The sequence below is a fragment of the Pituophis catenifer genome, unplaced genomic scaffold, assembly GCF_029215685.1.
Source record: "Pituophis catenifer annectens isolate HBS135680 unplaced genomic scaffold, rPitCat1.0.hap2 SCAF_10, whole genome shotgun sequence".
Taxonomy (NCBI): Eukaryota; Metazoa; Chordata; class Lepidosauria; order Squamata; family Colubridae; genus Pituophis; species Pituophis catenifer.
In genome coordinates, this window is record NW_027256890.1 from 17,808,819 (window position 1) to 17,825,635 (window position 16,817).

Sequence of the window (16,817 nt, forward strand, 5' to 3'; positions counted from 1 at the left end):
GATGCTGGATTAGACCCTGGGAGACCATGAATTTTAATCCTGTTTTAGGTGAATGACTTTGAGCCGGCCCTTCTCTCTCAGCCCTGGGAAAAAGGGTTTGGTCAAAATGAATTGCACGAGAGACACAGAGATTTGGTCAACTGGTGATTTCACCTGAAATGAAGATTATCCTCGAGAATCTGTATTGCCAAGAAAGTGATTTATTTATAATAACTTTAATTTCTCTGTTTGCATTGGCCTCCAACGCGGAAATCTGTGCTACGTTACAAACCAACAATTTTTTTGGAGTTGCTTCCCTGCCCCCTAAATGCTAGTTTAGCAAGAAGGTGGGCTCGGAGGAGGATCTCAGACCCAGATGTCTGAAGTAGAGTCTCCTCCTGGGTAATGCATATCGTGGGCACGAGCGGGACCCCAAGGCTCCTTCCCAAGATCCACCAGGAAGTCTGGATTCACACAGAGACCCCCGTTCTCTGTGTCTACGTCAATCTGGAGCATGACTGACCCATCCCTGCAAAGGAAGAAGAATTTAGGGGTAGAAAGGAGGGTCTTTGGTTCGCTTATTTGGGCCTCCATAAAGTTAGAAAAGTTGATTAGGGAACTCTAGAAATGAGAAAGATTTGTGAAATTCCAGTATAAATGGAGAAACCATGGCAATGGAATGGAATAAATGGAATAGAATAGAATTCTTTATTGGCCAAATCTGAGTGGACACCGAAGGAATTTGTCTTTGTGGAAAGGACTGCATGTAATACGAAGAGGAGGAGAAGGGGGAGAGCACCCACCCCACATTTGCAAATTTGGTATGAATATTCAGACCAAAGACTTTGTACCTGACCATTTGTGGATAAAATTGCTTGTCCCATGGGGTGCAGAGACAGCTGGTGACATAAAGTCTTTTCCCATCCAAGCTCAGCTGGAGCATATTGGGTCCTGCGTGAATTCTCCTTCCCTAAGGGGAAAAAAAGTGAGGAGTGGTCAAGAAATGTAGGAGGTCCATAAAGGGCTACATGTGGCTCCTTGGTTTTATTCTGCCTCAGGATTTCAAGGAGTCGCACTGAGAAGAAAGAAGCCACGTTGTCCGTTGGCAATTATGTCCCACATGGTTCCCGTAAGTGTCTCAAACCCGAAATCCTTCTGAGGAAAGAGAGCTTCACCTGGAGCATGAAGGGATCTGGTGGGCAGTCCAGCTCTTCGTCCTTAATCACAGTCACCGACCCACCTTTGTAGATGATGCCTCCTACAAACACCTGCAGGACCCAAAGGAAGGGTCAGTTCAGGCTGAAGGATAGTCTCCCCTTCCCCAAGCTGCTGTTTTTCTCTGTCGCATTTGGAGGTGGACCCCAATGGAGTGGTGCGGTGACCTAGAGGTGGTGGTCTTGCCTCACAATCAGGAGGCTGTGAGTTCGATCCTAGGTAGAGGCAGATATTTCTCTCTCTGGGCACAATTAGAATGTATCTGCTGAACAAAACTCCACACTGGCGACAGGAAGGGCATCCAGCCAATAAAACACTGCTAGCTCCATTCAGTTGCCCAGACTCCACCCCGCAAGGGATTATGGGGTCGTTAAATGATGATGATTTGGAGGTGGACCCCCTCTGAACATGGATGTTCTTCTACCATGTGCCAGTAACTAAGGCCTGGATTAGCTTTCTGCTTAACCCAACATCCTGGTTCTGATGGTGGAAGAAGGAACTTCTGGAAGGACCCCAAGCCTTCCTCACAGTTGCAGGGCCTTTGGGTAGGAGGAAGCTCACCTGGCCCGTCAGCCGAGGGCAGTGGGGATCAGAGATGTCGTACTGTCGGACATCGCCGTGAAACCAGTTGCTCAGGTACAGGAAACGATCATCCAGCGAGATGACGATGTCTGCGAGGAACGCTGGAGAACAGAAGGTGCCCAGAAATAAGGTCAGAAAGAAGGGAGGGTTGCTTAATTCCATGGCACTTTCACAAATTGGTGTCTTCCCCCAAAATGTGGAGATCTTTCAGCCTTGAGGCCACTCAGCCTGTTCTCTTAAGACGCTAAAAATCCTTAACAAAGGGCGTGAACTCCAGCACATACAAAGATAGAGGATGGAGACATAAGCATGACAAGAAAAGCACCCCTGAACTTCATTTACTCACATGTCATTTCAGGTTGGTACCACCCAGTGACCACCTTCTTTGGAATCTGGATAACCTTCTCTGTGGCCCACGACCCGTCCTGCAAGAGACACGCGAGGCTGGTTGGGACGTGGAAAGCTCTCCCATCCAAACAAATTTGCACCAGCCCTTCCGCTTCCTATTGTGTCTGCCTCCTAATCTGAAGTCTTTCAAAGAGATTTGAAATATTCCTGTAGTTTTTGAATTCCCATCACTGCCAGCATCTGGCTCTTTCAGCTTCTCTATGGGGTCCTTGGGGCTCTCTAAATTCCCTTTCAGCCTCAGTAGAGATTCACATAGTTTCTCTGCCATAAAGAGAAAATGAATTGATGGAGCAGGGTGGCCGACTCCCTTAGGACGATCCCCTTCACCCCAAAATCTCCTAGGCTAGTCGTCTGATTTTGCAATTCTACATTCAGGTTCCTGCAGGGGTGAAATGTAAAATTTGTTACTACCGGTTCTGTGGGCGTGGCTTGGTGGGTGGGTGGGTAATGTCCTCATGGTCCCGTGCCCAAAATTTGGCACTTGGCAACAAGAATGTACTTACGATACTTGCGGTGTCCCAGGATCACATGATCATCATGCACGACCTTCCCAGAGGTCTTTTGAGAAGCAAAGTCAATGGGGGGGAAGCTGGATTTCCTTAACGACCAAGCGGTTCACTTAATGACCATAGCAAAAAGCTTGTAAAAACCAGATGTGATTCACTTAACAAGCATATCACTTAGCAACGGAAGTTCCGGTGCCAATTTTGGTCAGACCTGTACCGAGGTCTACCTGTATTATATTGGGTTGTTTTAAAGCTGCATTTTATCCATTTATTCTGTAGTTTATTCTGAGCTGAAGGCTTGGATGCCCGTTCTCTCTCTGCAAAGGTGGTGGGAAAGGAGAAAGAAATTCTACTTGTTCTTACCTGCTTCTTGAAAATATGATGCAGAGCGCCGGCTAAGGCGCAGCCCACATAGCCATGTGGGGCATCTGGGTTGTGCAGGAAGCGGACATTCAAGGGGGCAGAATCCTCCCCCAGGTCAATAGACTGGACAAGGCAGTGGGTAGTCCAATCCCACACGTTCAGGCGGCGGCCGTAGCGGTCTACAGAGGAAAAGAGAAGAATCAGCTCAATTTCTTCTGGTGAGTAGGAATGCTTCCTGCCAGAAGGTACCCAGGAGGATGCGGAGGGTTTCCCTAAGCAGTTCCTTAGAAGACTGGTGGCCTTCCTCATATTGGAAGCCTCCAAGCAGAAGCTGAGATGACACCTCTTGGGGAAGTGCTAGCTTTGGATGGACAAGAGGATTGGCGAGATGGCCGCCAACATCCCCTCAGCGTTCCTCAAATTTCCTCAAAGAGTCTTGGGTCCCTCCCTAGGTTGGAGTACAGACCTCCTGGATTTTGAATTCCAATCTACCATAAATTCACTTAGTTCTCTGGCATCTCACCTTTCTTTAGATCTTCAGGGTTGAACCCATTCAAAAAGAACTTGGGGGCTCCAGCTTCAGTGCTGACTAAGACGTTATGCCTTGGTTGGAACCAGAAATCATATCCGTATGGAGCTGCGTCCCCAGGGGGATTCCAGGTGCCTTTCAATTCCCATGAGTCCACATCCACGACAGCAAATCCTCCTGTGAGTGGGGTGTGTGGGGAGAATGCAAATTAATTCAAACAGGTGTAGGTGACTCCCAGGAAGTGTTGGCTGAAAGGAAAAGAAAGCTGCCCAGCTATACCTTTTCCATTGCCGTACAGGTCCCCTAAGGTGCTGATCACGACATCTCCGGGGGGAAGAAAGCGTGCACTGCGTAATGTAGCCATGTTGGTTTTACAGAAGACCTCCTTAGGTTCAATAACCTGTCAGGGTTGGGGAGGAGGAGAAAAAAAAAACATTAAAAACTCTTGCATTGCAATTTTCTGTTTTCCTTCTTTACACCTCTGCAAAATGCTTTTTGTCTAAAAACTCCAAAGCCCCCGGGAAAATGGACTTTGGCTTCAATCACTTATAAAGAGGTTGGGGAAACCAAAGGCAAGGTCGGGTGGTGTTGTGCTCATAGCTTTGAAGTCCTTTAGGCTTAGCTCCACAACACAGGGGCCTTTGGGGAACCCTTTCCAACTCAATTCCCTGACTTGCGCCCTCTCTGGGTGGGTGGCTTACTTTAAACAGGCAGGGGGCTTGGGGGTCAGTCCCGGTATCCACAATATAAATCCGTGAAGAGACGAAACCTGGAAGGACCAGCTTGTTGCGTTTCTTGGTGGGGTCTCCAAAGCAGCTGCTACCAGTATTCCAGCTCATGCAGTGAAGCTCGTCATTAATGTAGGGCATTTGCAGACGGTGGATAACCTGGCGGGGAAAGATTGGGGTGGCAGGGATTAAAGAAGCATTATTTATCTCGTCGGCTGGAGTTGGGTTTCTCCGTGTGATTCCCAAGAGTCTCATATGTCTTTGGATGCGGGACACCACTTGTGGAATGGAATTTTGTTAGAAAAGTCTGTTCTGCTTGGCAAAAGAGCGCTTTGGTTATGGGTTGTTGCTGCAACAATGCAGTGTTTCTCCCACTTACAATCGGCAAGCAGAACCTCACCAACAGATGCGCATCTTCTAAAACATGCAGCATTTTCCTCCCCTTCCCAATTTTTTATGCACGCTCGGCGCAATAGTGCTCCACCATGCCAACCCTTGACATCGGGAGCTGCAGAAACGTTGAGGCAAGGATCTGAAGCCCTCACAGATCTGGAAATGCAAGAGCCGACGTCTGAGCATCGCCTGCTTACTTTGCGGATTGTGAGCAAGCCCAGTGCATTATAGCATAGGAGTCTGTGGTACCAGCTAATGATCCTTTAGGCTTCCCTCAGCTCTCCTAGTTCCAGCCTCAGCTGCACCTAGTTAAGGTGTCTGTGCATAGGTGTAACTGACCGTGACTGTGCAGACATAAAAATCTGCCTGAGGATACCCATTAGACACCGAGGAACAGAACAACTAGAAACAGGCTGGAAGCTGCTGAGCTTCGTTGGGCTTAGAACAAAGGACTGCCTTAATTTGATTTAATTTAATTATTTCCAGTTTGACTTTATTATTCTAGTCATTAGTAATAAGCATCTTAGAAATTGAAAATATATCCGAACATGTTGTAAATAATGCAGATTGTCCTCCAACTGCAGCAACAATTATGACTGGAAACCCGGTCAGTGAGTGAAGTGCCATTAAGTAAACTATTTCCCTAAATTACTTCAATTCCAGCATCTCTGGGTTCAGTCTTTAAGCGATTTCCTAGGTTGCGAAGATGGAGTGAAAGCTGCCTCTTGAGTTCAGCTCCCCTCTGTGCACTTCTGAAACATCTTCCAGGTTTTATATCTCTTCAGAGCATTACAAAGCAATGTTTTATTTTCCACCCCATCCACCGGTCCTGAGTTGGAACGCAGGGTATTAAGCAGCGGCCCAAGGAAAAGGAAACCAGACAAGCGTTCACATCTTCCCAAAGAACTAAGTAACCTCTTACTTGGCAAAAAGTGGGAGATTCAGGATTAACATCCACTGTGGCAAGATAATCCGGCATCTGGGTCCCTGTGCCATTTAAGATGCAAGTCACGTATATCAGCTTCTCTCGGGGTCCTGGAGAAAAAAAAAATCCACATTTTAGGATCCTGGGCCTGAACCGTAAAATGGTTTTGTTTGAGCTACAACTTGCTAGACATAAGTTTGTCCATCCTGCTAAAGTTGGTTACATAACTTGTGGGATGGATTGAATCGTTGGTCAAGGGTCTTGATAACAGAGCGGAAGTCCTACGCCAAATGGCTCAGCTACTTTGCTAAGCTTGTTCCTCACACCATGCTTCAAACAAGGTGGCTTAACACTCTGAACCGTGAACTCACACCTCATCGCTGCAGCTCTGCCTGGACCCAACATCCATTTCCCTGCTCTGTTCCCCAGAAGAGGAGAGAGGATCACCACTTCTTACCTCTCATGGCATCCAAGGGCGTTGGATATCCAGGGCCATCTTCTCCCTCTTTAAAAAAGAGAAAAAGATTTAGCTCCTTGGCATCATAAAGGAGACATGGACGTTTTAAGGAAAGTTGTGGACAGGTGGCATTGGGGAAAAAGTCGGGTCTCTTGGGAGATGGATTGACTTCCAACCTTTGCTTGGCATCTTTGGAGGTTTCTTCTCCGAATCTCTTGTCCGTTGCTTGAGCATTTCTTTCTCTCTCTTTTGCTCTGCCTCGGTTTGAGATATACCTGAGATTCTCCAGCTTGCTTGCGTCCGGTTTATATAACCCATGAGAGCTGACCAAATCCTGTTAAATCCCCAGAGGGTGGACGCCGAAGGAATTCATTAAGAAAAGGGCCAATCCCTGAAGCCCAGAGGCTCTCTCCCTTCATCTCATATAAGAGAAGTCCAGCCAGCTGATTCCACACCCTTTGGAGCTGTTCAGAAACAAAGGCATAATATGTTCGTTTCATCTCTTTCTCCTCACACGCTTTTCATTGCATCCTCAAAACAGTTTATCTGAACCCTCATCACATCTTCTGGTTTTGTAGATTTGCTGACTCTGATCGGAATAACCAGAATTTCACAGGGCAAAAGCAGTACAGCACACATTGAGAATAGCCGCTAGAGAGGGAATACTTAACAAAGAGAAGCCACAAAATTTGGAGATGGTTTCATATTTCAGGGCTTTGCAAATGGAATGGAGGCCAGTCTGCGTATTAGTGGCTCCACAAGATAAAGCAAAGAATTAGCATTAACTAGAAGCAACTCTCCAAATTCCAAGAAAGCTCTATGGCTCAAAAAGTGGGTCCAAGCAAGCATTACAGGGTGTGCCTTAGCCCAGGCAGTTTTTATTTTCATAAGTAATAACATTAATCTTACCACTGCCTTTTGAATTCATCTGAATTATGCCTGTTAAGCTCTTTCTGATGCTGAGTGCCAGCCACTTAACGTTCTTTGATGAGTCTAGGGCTGGAATTGCTGGTCTTGCCTTTCCTCTTCTCCCTCACACAGTCTCTTTCAGCTTTCCTTTCTTAGCTAGTTTTACAACTTTTTCAACTTTCTTGCCTCTATCTGCTCTTTATTGAGATTTTATCCTTCTGCCCTCACGTCCATCACCTTTTGTCAGTTTTTGATAGAAAATGGGAGTACTACCCAACAACATTCATGGGACCTCAAGGTAGCACCTTCCTGAATAAGGGACCAAGGACTTCCAGACTGATCCATCTGCATTCCCACACTAAACAAGGGAGTTAGTCTAGGTCAGGGGTGTCAAACTCAAGACCTGGGGGCTGGATCTGGCTCACGGGGTGCTTAGATCTGGCCTGCAGGGTCACCCTGAAGACAGTGAAGGACTGGCCCACGGTGCCTCTGCCAGTCAAAATAGAGCTCGGGAGGGCCATGTGTGCCCTTCCTGAGCTCCGTTTTCACTGGCAGAGGGTTGCAGGAGGCCGTCGCAGCCAAAAAATGGAGCTTGGGAGTCCATTTTTGCTGGCAGAGCACTCGGGCCGCCACAGGCGCCTCTGACACAAGTGACGTTGAGCTGGCCATGCCCACCTTGGCCATATCCACCGCCGCCCCCTCCCCCCCCGAGGTTAAACACAACACCGATGTGGCCAGTGGTGGGATTCAAGTAATTTAACAACCGGTTCTCTGCACTAATGATTTCTTCCAACAACCAGTTTGTGAAACTACTCAGAAAGTTAACAACTGGTTCTTCTGAAGTGGTGCGAACTGGCTGAATCCCACCACTGGATGTGGCCCTCAATGACATCGAGTTTGACACCCCTGGTCTAGGTGATCTCCAATGGCCTTTCCAACACTCACATTCTATGGACTTAGACTGTTCAGTTTGATTCAGGTTCTGTGGAGGAAGTCCAACCAGGCAACGGTGGTTGGGTGTGATATTTTTTAATACAAAAGGCAGTCTCACACATGTCAAAGTCCCATCGCTTTATCAGATAAAGGCTTGTTAAGCTACTGAAGGTAAAAACAAATGAGCTTCATATTAAGGGTTCAGAGGAAAATTACTGCTTATTTTGCTTTCTTTTGTCTCAGTAGATTAGTGCTAGAGATTTCAGAATTTAAAATGAAAGTGTGAACACTGCTAGGAACATTCCGGTTTCAGACCTGTCAGACTCACACATTGTATGAGAAACAGTCCTTCCTCCTCTTTTTTCCATTAGTGCTATTTGTGAAGGTGTGATCACTGATGACTGATGCTGGGGGATATTTCTTTTGGATGCAGGGATTCTTAAAATCCAGGGATAGGGCTGCCATACAGCAAGATGATGACTGCTTAGGCACAGTCTTCATGTGACCTTTTGTGTCCAAACAGGACATGCCCCAACCGGAGGGAACCACACACACAGGCAAGAAAGAAGTAGTATCTCAAGGAAAAAACCATTCTAACAACTGCCTTTCTTGGTGTCCACATTGATTCATTACATTCTAAACTCTAGAGCCTTCTGTGAGAGGATGAAATAGAGTTGTTTTTATATTTTGTAAAATGCGACAATTAGTGTTATGGAACTTGAAGATCAATGGATTTCAATATTTTTTTCTTTCCAGGGGTTTGAAGGGTTCATTCCTTGGCAGTGTGTTTGGAATTAAGTTTTAATTGGCATAATTTTTCTCGTGATGGTGTTTTTCATAGGTGTCATCCTATCTCACTACATTATAATTATAATTGTAGATCTTTTAGTCAACACTAAGTGAATATAAAGGCAGGAAAGGCCCTACTACATTAAGAGTTGCTCTTTTGCTCAGTCAAATTATCTCATGGAAGAAGAAAAACCCCAGACAAAGTACTGCCTCATAGAGCCATAAATTTAATCTAATTAGGAAGATTCACATCTTTCATCACAATATCAAGACAAGTTGGGCAGCTTCTGTCCTGTTTCGGTCAGGTTCGCCTTCACAAACTTTACAACTTTCTGTGATTCTCCGTCTCCACCTGAGAAGAGTCAAACCCCACATTCAGAATTTCCCTGTCTATGGAAGGGAGAAAAACACAGGTGAGACATGTTGTCGGATTCAGAAGACCTTTCAGAAATGACATTTGGTGAAAAGGTGGTTGTCACAGCCCTGAGACCGCCTCATGGGGATAGGAGTGATCCACATTCCATCTTCTGCTGAGGAGAATTTACCACAGGAAAGAGGAGGAAGAGTGATTATGGAGGAGGAGGAGGAAAAAGAAAAGGAAAAGATGGAGGAAAAGGAGTCGATGAAGGAGGAGGAGGGAAAAGAAAAGGAGAAGATGATGGAGGAGGAAGAGGAGGAAAAAGCAAAAACGATGGAAGACGAGAAGGGGGCAACAATTTCCCGCCAAATCTCGGAACTCCCCGCTTCAGGCACGCGCCAACCAGGCAACCCCGCCCCCGCCGCTAGTGGTGTAGCGCAATTCCTCTTTAAACCCCGGAAAGAAGGCATTGGCCTTAAGACTCTCCAAGGCTCAAGGTTGACTCAGCCTTCCATCCTTTCTAAGGTAGGTTAAATGAGGACCCAGTTTGTGGGGGCAATAAGCTGACTTTGTATAAAAATACAAAAGTATGAAGGCTATTGCTTAACGCACTGTAAGCCGCCCTGAGTCTCCGGAGAAGGGCGGCATATAAATCAAATTTTAAAAAAAAAGAAAAAAAAAAGAGGCTTTTAAAAAACATGAATAAGAAAATCTTTTATTGCAATAACAACTTTAATTTCTCTGTTTGCATCCTCTTCAAACATGGAAATCTGTGCAGTGGGATTAAACTACAAGTCAACATTCTGGTTTTGAGTTGGTCCACAGCCCACTTCCTGCCCCCTAAATGCTACCTTAGCAAGAGGGTGAACTCAGAGGAGCGTCTCAGGTCCAGATATCCGAAGTACAGTCTCCTCCCGGGTAACGCATTTCACATGCACGAGCGGGACCCCACGACTCCTTCCCGAAATCCACCAGGAAGTCTGGATTCACACAGAGACCCCCGTTCTCCATGTCCACATCAATCTGGAGCATGACTGACCCTTCCCTGTAAAGGAAAAAAGAATTCAAGGGTAGAAAAGGAGGGTCTTTTGCTTCCTTATTTGGGCCTCCAGAAAGCTAGAAAAGCTCATTAGGGAATTGTAAAAATGGGGAAACTATGCAATTCCAGTATAAATGGAGAGGCAATGGCCAAGTAATAAAAAGTAGGCATATGATTAATTTGGTATGTAATACAAGAAGGAAGAAAATGAGGAGAAACCCCCAGCCCTCCTTGTAAATTTGGTCTGAAGTTCTTTGCAAGTTGAGAGACTTCATACCTGAACGTTTCTGGATAAAATTGCTCATCCCACTGTGTGTAGAGAGCATTGGTAACATAAAGCCTTTTTCCATCCAAGCTCAGCTGGAGCATTTGGGGTCCCCCATAGACTCTCCTTCCCTAAGGTGAAAAAAGGAAGGAGTGGTCAAATATAGGGGGTCCAAGGAGGCTTATATATATAGCTCCTTAGTCTAATCTGCTGCAGGAGAGTTCTTTCTGGCATTTCAAGAAGTCCTATACAAAAGAAGCCACACTGCCTGTTGAGAATGATTCCTCGAAAGGTTTCCTACAGGTGTCTCAAAACTGGGATCTTGGTGTAATGGAAAGTGTGGATGGCCTTTGGGAAAGGAGAAGGAGAGAGGCTACCTAGGAAACAATCAGATGAGAAGAAGGAATCTCCAGTGGCTTAACAATCAGAGGAAGAAACTTAGGAAGAATCATACCTAATGGAGCAATCAATTAAAAGCGACAGCAAGACGTTTCCATTCTCAGAGTTGCAAGATTCTCTTAATGTAGCCTTACAATAAAATAGACTAAGTTCATCTATTTGTGTGGCTGGGCTAGTTTTCCTGGAAAGGCTGATGCTCAGAAAACAGAGGCTCACCTGGATCACAAGGCGATCTGGTTGGCAATCCAGCTCTTCATCATTAATCACAGTCACCACCCCACCTTTGTAGATGCTGCCTCCCAGAAACACCTGCAGGACCCAAAGGAAGGGTCAGTTCAGGCCGAAGGACAGTCTCCCCTTTCCCAAGCTGCAATCGTCCTTTGCCCAGACCGTGGTATTTGGATGTGGACCCCCTCTGAACATGAGTGTCCTACCAGCACATGCCAGTAAATGAGGCCTGGATTAGCTTTCTGCTTAACCCAACATCCTGGTTCCGATGGTGGAAAGAGGGAACTTCTGAAGGCCACCAAGCTTTTCCCACAACTGCAAAACCTTTGACTGGGAAGGAGCTTACCTGGCCCGTTAGCCGAGGGCAGTGGGGGTCAGTGATATCATACTGTCGGACATCGCCGTGAAGCCAGTTGCTCATGTACAGGAAACGGTCATCCAGCGAAATAATTAAGTAAGCATTGAATGCTGGAGGAGAAAGTGCCCAGAAATAATGTCAGAAAGAAGGTAGGATTGCTTGATTCCTTGGCGTGCAGCTTTTTCAAGAATTGGTGTTTCCCCCAAAGCTGCAGATGAAAAGACTTTCAGCCATGAAAAGACAGCCTATTCTCCAAAGATGCTAAAAATCCTTAACATGAGAGTGCAAACGGAGGGTGGAGCCCCCTTTTTATGTTCCACTCCAACATAGCTAATTCTCCGTCAATTTCAATGGTATTTTTAATGTTTTACACCATTATTTTATCATGTTGTAAAGCCGTGCAGAATCGCATGACAGCGAGATGGGCAGCATATAAATTTAATAAATAACTAAAAGTCAAATAAGAACTCCGGGACGAACAAAGCTGGAGGCTTGAGACACAAGCATGAGGACAAAAGCTCTCTGTACTTTACGCACCTGGCATTTCAGGGAAGTACCACCCGGTCACGGTCTTTTTTGGAATCTCTATCACCTTCTCCGTGGTCCATGTCCCGTCCTGCGAGAGACACCGTGTTGGTTGGGACATGCAACGCTTTTGACCACAAAGTCAGTGGGGAAAGCTGGATTTGCTTAATGACCATGTAGCTCATTTAATGACCGTGGCAAAAAGGTCATAAATCAGACGGGGCTCACTTAACAAGGGCATTGCTTAGTGACAGAAGTTCCGCTTCCAATTTTGGGCATACCTTGAGGACTACCTGTACTTTGTTCTCCTTTTAGCAGTGCATTTTACCCGTTCCTTTTATTCTCAGCTGAAGCCTCGGGTGCCAGTTGTTTCCAATGGAAAGATAGGGGGAAGGAGAAAGAAATTATACTTCTATTCACCTCCTTCTTGAAAATATGATGCACAGAGCCCTCAAAGAAACAGTTCACGAAGCCATGTGGGGCGTCTGGGTTGTGCAGGAAGCGGATCCCCAAGGGGACTGAATCCTCCCCCAGGTCAATGGATTGGACGAGGCAGTGGGTAGTCCAGTCCCACACATTCAGGCAGCGGCCAAAGGCCCCTACGGAGAAAAGGAGAGGAATCATCTTAGCTTGCTCTGTTGAGTAGAAATGCCTCCTGCCAGAGGGTACTCAGGAGGCTGTGGCAGTTCCCCTAAAAAGGTACTGGGCTTGCTCGTGTTGGAGACCTCCAAGTAGAAGCTGAGATGCCACCTCCTGGGGAAGGGCTAGCTCTGGATGGACAAGAGGGTTGGACTAGATGGCCACCAACACTACCTCAGTACCATCCTTCTATAAAAAGAATCTAGGGTCCCTCCCTAGGTTGGAGCGCAGCCCCCGTGGGTTTTGAATTCCAATGGGTCATGAGATCGCGGAGTGCTCTAGCAACTCACCTTTCTGCAGATTTTCTGGGATGAATGCGTCCGCACAGAATTTGGGGGCTCCTAATTCAGTGCTGATTAAGACATTATGCCTTGGTTTGTAGGAGAAGTCATATCCTAGTGGAGCCGCATCCCCAGGCCGGTTCCAGGTGCCCTTCACTTCCCATGTTTCCGTATCCACAAGAATAAATGAGCCTGCAGTTTGGGGTGGGTGGGGCAAAGGCAAATTAATTCAAATAGCAGATGTGGGTGACTCTTAGGAAGGGTTGGCTGAAAAATGTTTGCTCCATGGGAGATGTCCAAGAGGTGGCAAGCACGTGGAAGAGACCCCAGAGCACAAATTTCAGCTTTTGGAGTTTCCATCCCAGGATTTTCCAAGTCACACCTGCTCTTACAAGTACTTCAATCTGAACCCCCTTTTTGGAAAACAGACCGTCCAGCACTACCTTTTCCATTGCCAAATAGGTCCCCTAGGGAGCTGATCATGACTTCTCCATTGCCCAGATATTGTGGGGTGAGTAGTGAAGCCACTTCAGTTTTACAGAAGACCTCTCTGGGCTCAATCACCTGTCAAGGTTGGGGAGAGGAAGAAAAAAAATAAAAACTCTTGCACTGCAGTTCTGTTTCTTTTTTCTTTGTAACTCTTCAAATTGCTTTGAACTAAAAACTCCAGAGCCCATCTGCCGTCAGTGAAACATGGGGGTTGTTGATAGGAATGTGACAGGGGAAAATTAGTGGGACAGCTCTTTTATTATCGGGTCATTTGTCAGGATTTCTTTCTATACTGCAATAAACTGCAGGTGTGGGAATGGTAAACTGGTTTCTATTCTATACTGTAGATATTCATCTTGCAAAAGTGGGGTCTTGCTTATTAATTTATTTCCCTTTTCTGTTTAAAATCAACATGAGGTCCTCTCTTTGATTTTATTCCCTTCATTTTATGCATAATAATTCTGCTCAGTGATTTTGCAGGGAGACGTGAGAATCACAGAAATCAGGTGTATGCATTTTTTTTTGTTCAGTGTCTGTGGAAATGGATTTTGGCTTGGGTCACTTATAAAAAGGTCGGACAAAACTAAGGCAAGGTCAAGGGATCAATACTGGTTATAATCAGAGGTTTAAAGTCCCTTGCACTCCTTCACAGAGTCCTTTGCAGTCCATTTCCCTGGCTTGCACCCTAAGAAGATGGGGGGGCCTACCTTGAACAGGCAGGGAGCTTGGGGGTCAGTCCCGGTGTCCACAACATAAATCCGCGAGGAATTGATAGGCGGAAGGACCAGCCGGTTGCGTTTCTTGGTGGTGTCTCCAATGGTGTTGCTGCAAGCGTTCCAGCCCATGAAGTGAAGCTCATCATTAATGTACGGCATTTGCAGCCGGTGAATAACCTGGTTGGGAAAGATTGGAGAGGCAGAGATTAAACGTTCATTGTTTAAGTCGTTGGCTCGGATTAGATTTTTCCATCTGTTTCCCAAAAGTTTGTAATTTGCGTATCTTTGGATGAAAAACACTGTTTGCAGAATAGAATTTTGTTAGTAGAAAGCTCTACTTCTGCTTGGTATTTCTCTTTCTGGGCAAAATGAGAATATATCTGCTGAACTCCATATTGGCGACAGGAAGGGCATCCGGCCAGTAAACACTCGGCTCCATTCAGTTGCCCAGACTCCACCCCACAAAGGATTATGGGATTGTTAAAAGAAGATGATGAAAGGTCTACTTCTGCTTGGTAGAAGATTGCGTTGGTTCTGGTTTGTTACCGACAGAATACAGGTTTCTCTCCCAACGGGCAAGCAGGACAGTGACAAGACGGGCATCCCTAAGAAACTCACAGGGGTTTTCTTCCCTTCCCAGTGTTTCATGCACCCTCTGCGCAAAAGTGCTCCACTATTCCAACCCTGGAGCTGAAGTCCTCACAGGTGTGAATGCAGGAGCCAGCATCTGAGCATCGCCTGCTTACTTTATGGATTGTGAGCAGGCTCAGTGCATTATAGCATAGGAGTCTCTGGTAACAGCTAATGATCCTTTAGGCTTCCCTCAGCTCTCATAGTTCCAGCCTCAGCTGCACCTAGTGAAGGTGTCTGTGCATAGGTGTAAGTGACCATGACTCTGCTGACAGAAAAATGTGAAAATGGCAGATCTGCCTGAGGATACCCATTAGACACCGAAGAACAGAATGACTAGGAACACGCTGGAAGCTGCTGAGCTTTGTTGGGCTTAGAACAAAGGATTCCCGTAATTTGATTAAAGTAAATTGTTCCCAGGTTTCCAAGTGTTTTGGAAACTGAGAATGTGGCTGAACATGTTGGTAAATTTTCCTCGACTTACGACCGCAATGGGAATGCAAGATACTAAAGAGAGGCCCAAGGAAAGGGAAACAAAACGAGCGTTCGCAACATTGCCCCAAAGAACCGAATATCCTCGTACTTGGCAATAAGTGGGAGATTTGGGATCCACATCCACCGTGGCGAGAAAATCGGGCATTTGGGTCCCTGTCCTGGTTAAGACACAGATCACATACATCAGCTTCTCTTGAGGTCCTAGGGACAACATCCACATTTTAGGCTCCCTGGCCTGAACCTTAAAACAGCTCTGTCTGAACTACAACTGGTGTTCACCCATGCTCTTAGGGTACTGGATTAACCCTTGCTGTGGACTGAGTCATTGGTCAAGGGATTTCGATACCAGATCAGTGGTCCCACGCCAAATGGCTCAACTGATTTGCTCCACACAGCACAATGAAGCAGATTAATATGAGGTGTCAGCCCACCCCTCACCTCTGCAGCTGGACAACATCCTCTTCCCTGCCCTGCTCTCCACAATGGGAGGATATCACCCCTTCTTACCTTTCATGGCATCCAAGGGCGTTGGATAGCAACATTCTGGATAGCAACATTCTTCCCCCCCTTTTAAAAAGAAAAACAGAGGGATTTATCTTCTGTGCATCCGGAGATAGAAGGGAGACACAGGTGTTTTATGGAAGGTTGCGAACAGGCAGCATTGGCGAAAATGTCAGGTAACTTTTTGTCATCTGACGCAAGAGATGGATTGACTTCCTACCTTTGCTCGGCTTCTTCGGAAGCTCCTTCTTGGCATCTCTTGTTGGTTGTTTGAGCATTTTTCTCTCTCTCTTTTGCTCTGCTTCTGCTTGCATATCCGAGGTCCTCCTGCTTTCTTACAGCTGGTTTATATATCCCATGGTAGCTGACTGAGTTTCGCTCCATGTCCTTTGGGGCTGCTATAAAACAGAGTCCCTAATATCTTTGTTTCATCTTTTTCTCATCACTTTTTATTGTATTTTCAGAACAGGTTATCTGAACCCCCACGGCATCTTCCGTATTTAGGTTTGCTGACTCTGAATAACCAGATTTACAGGGGAAAAAGCAGTTCAATGTATATAGAGCAGTTTGGTGAACCTGTTGGAGACGAATGCCGTAAGAAACAGAAGCTATAAAATTTAGGGATGGTTATATAATTTGAGAACTGTGGTGGCGTAATAGTTAGAATGCAGTAATGTAGTCTACTTCTGCTAATCACGGGATGCCAGCAGTTCGGCAGTTCAGGTCTCACCGGCTCAAGGTTGACTCAGCCTCCCATCCTTCTGAGGTGGGTAAAACGGGGACCCAGATTGTTGGGGACAATAGGCTGACTCTACTTAGAATAAACTGCTTAGAGAGGGGCTGTAAAGCACTGTGAAGCGGTATATAAGTCTAAGGGCTATTGCTATTTGAGGGCATTGTGAAAGAAATGGAGGCTTGCCTGCACGTCACCTGCTCCTCAGGGTAAGTCAAAGATTTTTGAGTTGGTTTGCACCAAAGGTGCTTTTTCAAAAGACTAGTGAACTTCCTTTTGTTTTTAAGGACGCTTCGTTTCTCATCCAAGAAGCATTCTCAGTTCTTTCGCAGTCTCGAGAATTTAGAATTGCAACCGTTGCCGACGTCTTCTCCAAATTCCAAGAAAGCTCTGTGTCCAGCAAGCACCGTCAGCTGTGTCCTAATCTAGATAACTTTTATTTTCA

The 16,817-nt window shown here is 46.1% G+C and overlaps 1 protein-coding gene and 1 pseudogene across 1 annotated transcript; both read right to left on the reverse strand.

Moving 5' to 3' along the window:
- Positions 1-345: 345 nt before the first annotated feature.
- Positions 346-6,403, reverse strand: LOC139321652 (methanethiol oxidase-like). The gene is made up of 12 exons (XM_070950442.1): positions 6,262-6,403; positions 6,086-6,133; positions 5,626-5,738; positions 4,284-4,469; positions 3,862-3,982; positions 3,577-3,759; positions 3,054-3,232; positions 2,123-2,201; positions 1,756-1,877; positions 1,155-1,247; positions 831-949; positions 346-508 (listed from the first exon to the last, which is right to left on the reverse strand). The coding sequence occupies exons 1-12, from the start codon at positions 6,401-6,403 to the stop codon at positions 346-348; spliced, it is 1,548 nt and encodes a 515-aa protein (XP_070806543.1).
- A 3,553-nt stretch (positions 6,404-9,956) lies between these two features.
- LOC139321675 (methanethiol oxidase-like) lies at positions 9,957-15,998 on the reverse strand (annotated as a pseudogene).
- Between the last annotated feature and the right edge of the window lie 819 nt (positions 15,999-16,817).

Bases quoted from the DNA above. Each gene is read 5' to 3' on its own strand.
- LOC139321652 (XM_070950442.1), bottom strand. From the start codon at position 6,403: ATGGGTTATATAAACCGGACGCAAGCAAGCTGGAGAATCTCAGGTATA. The intron at 4,470-5,625 runs GTAAGAGGTTAC...TTTCCCCGCCAG, and splicing joins AATCTCCCACTTTTTGCCAA to GTTATCCACCGTCTGCAAAT. The intron at 509-830 runs GTACAAAGTCTT...CTTCCTTTGCAG, and splicing joins TTTTATCCACAAATGGTCAG to GGATGGGTCAGTCATGCTCC.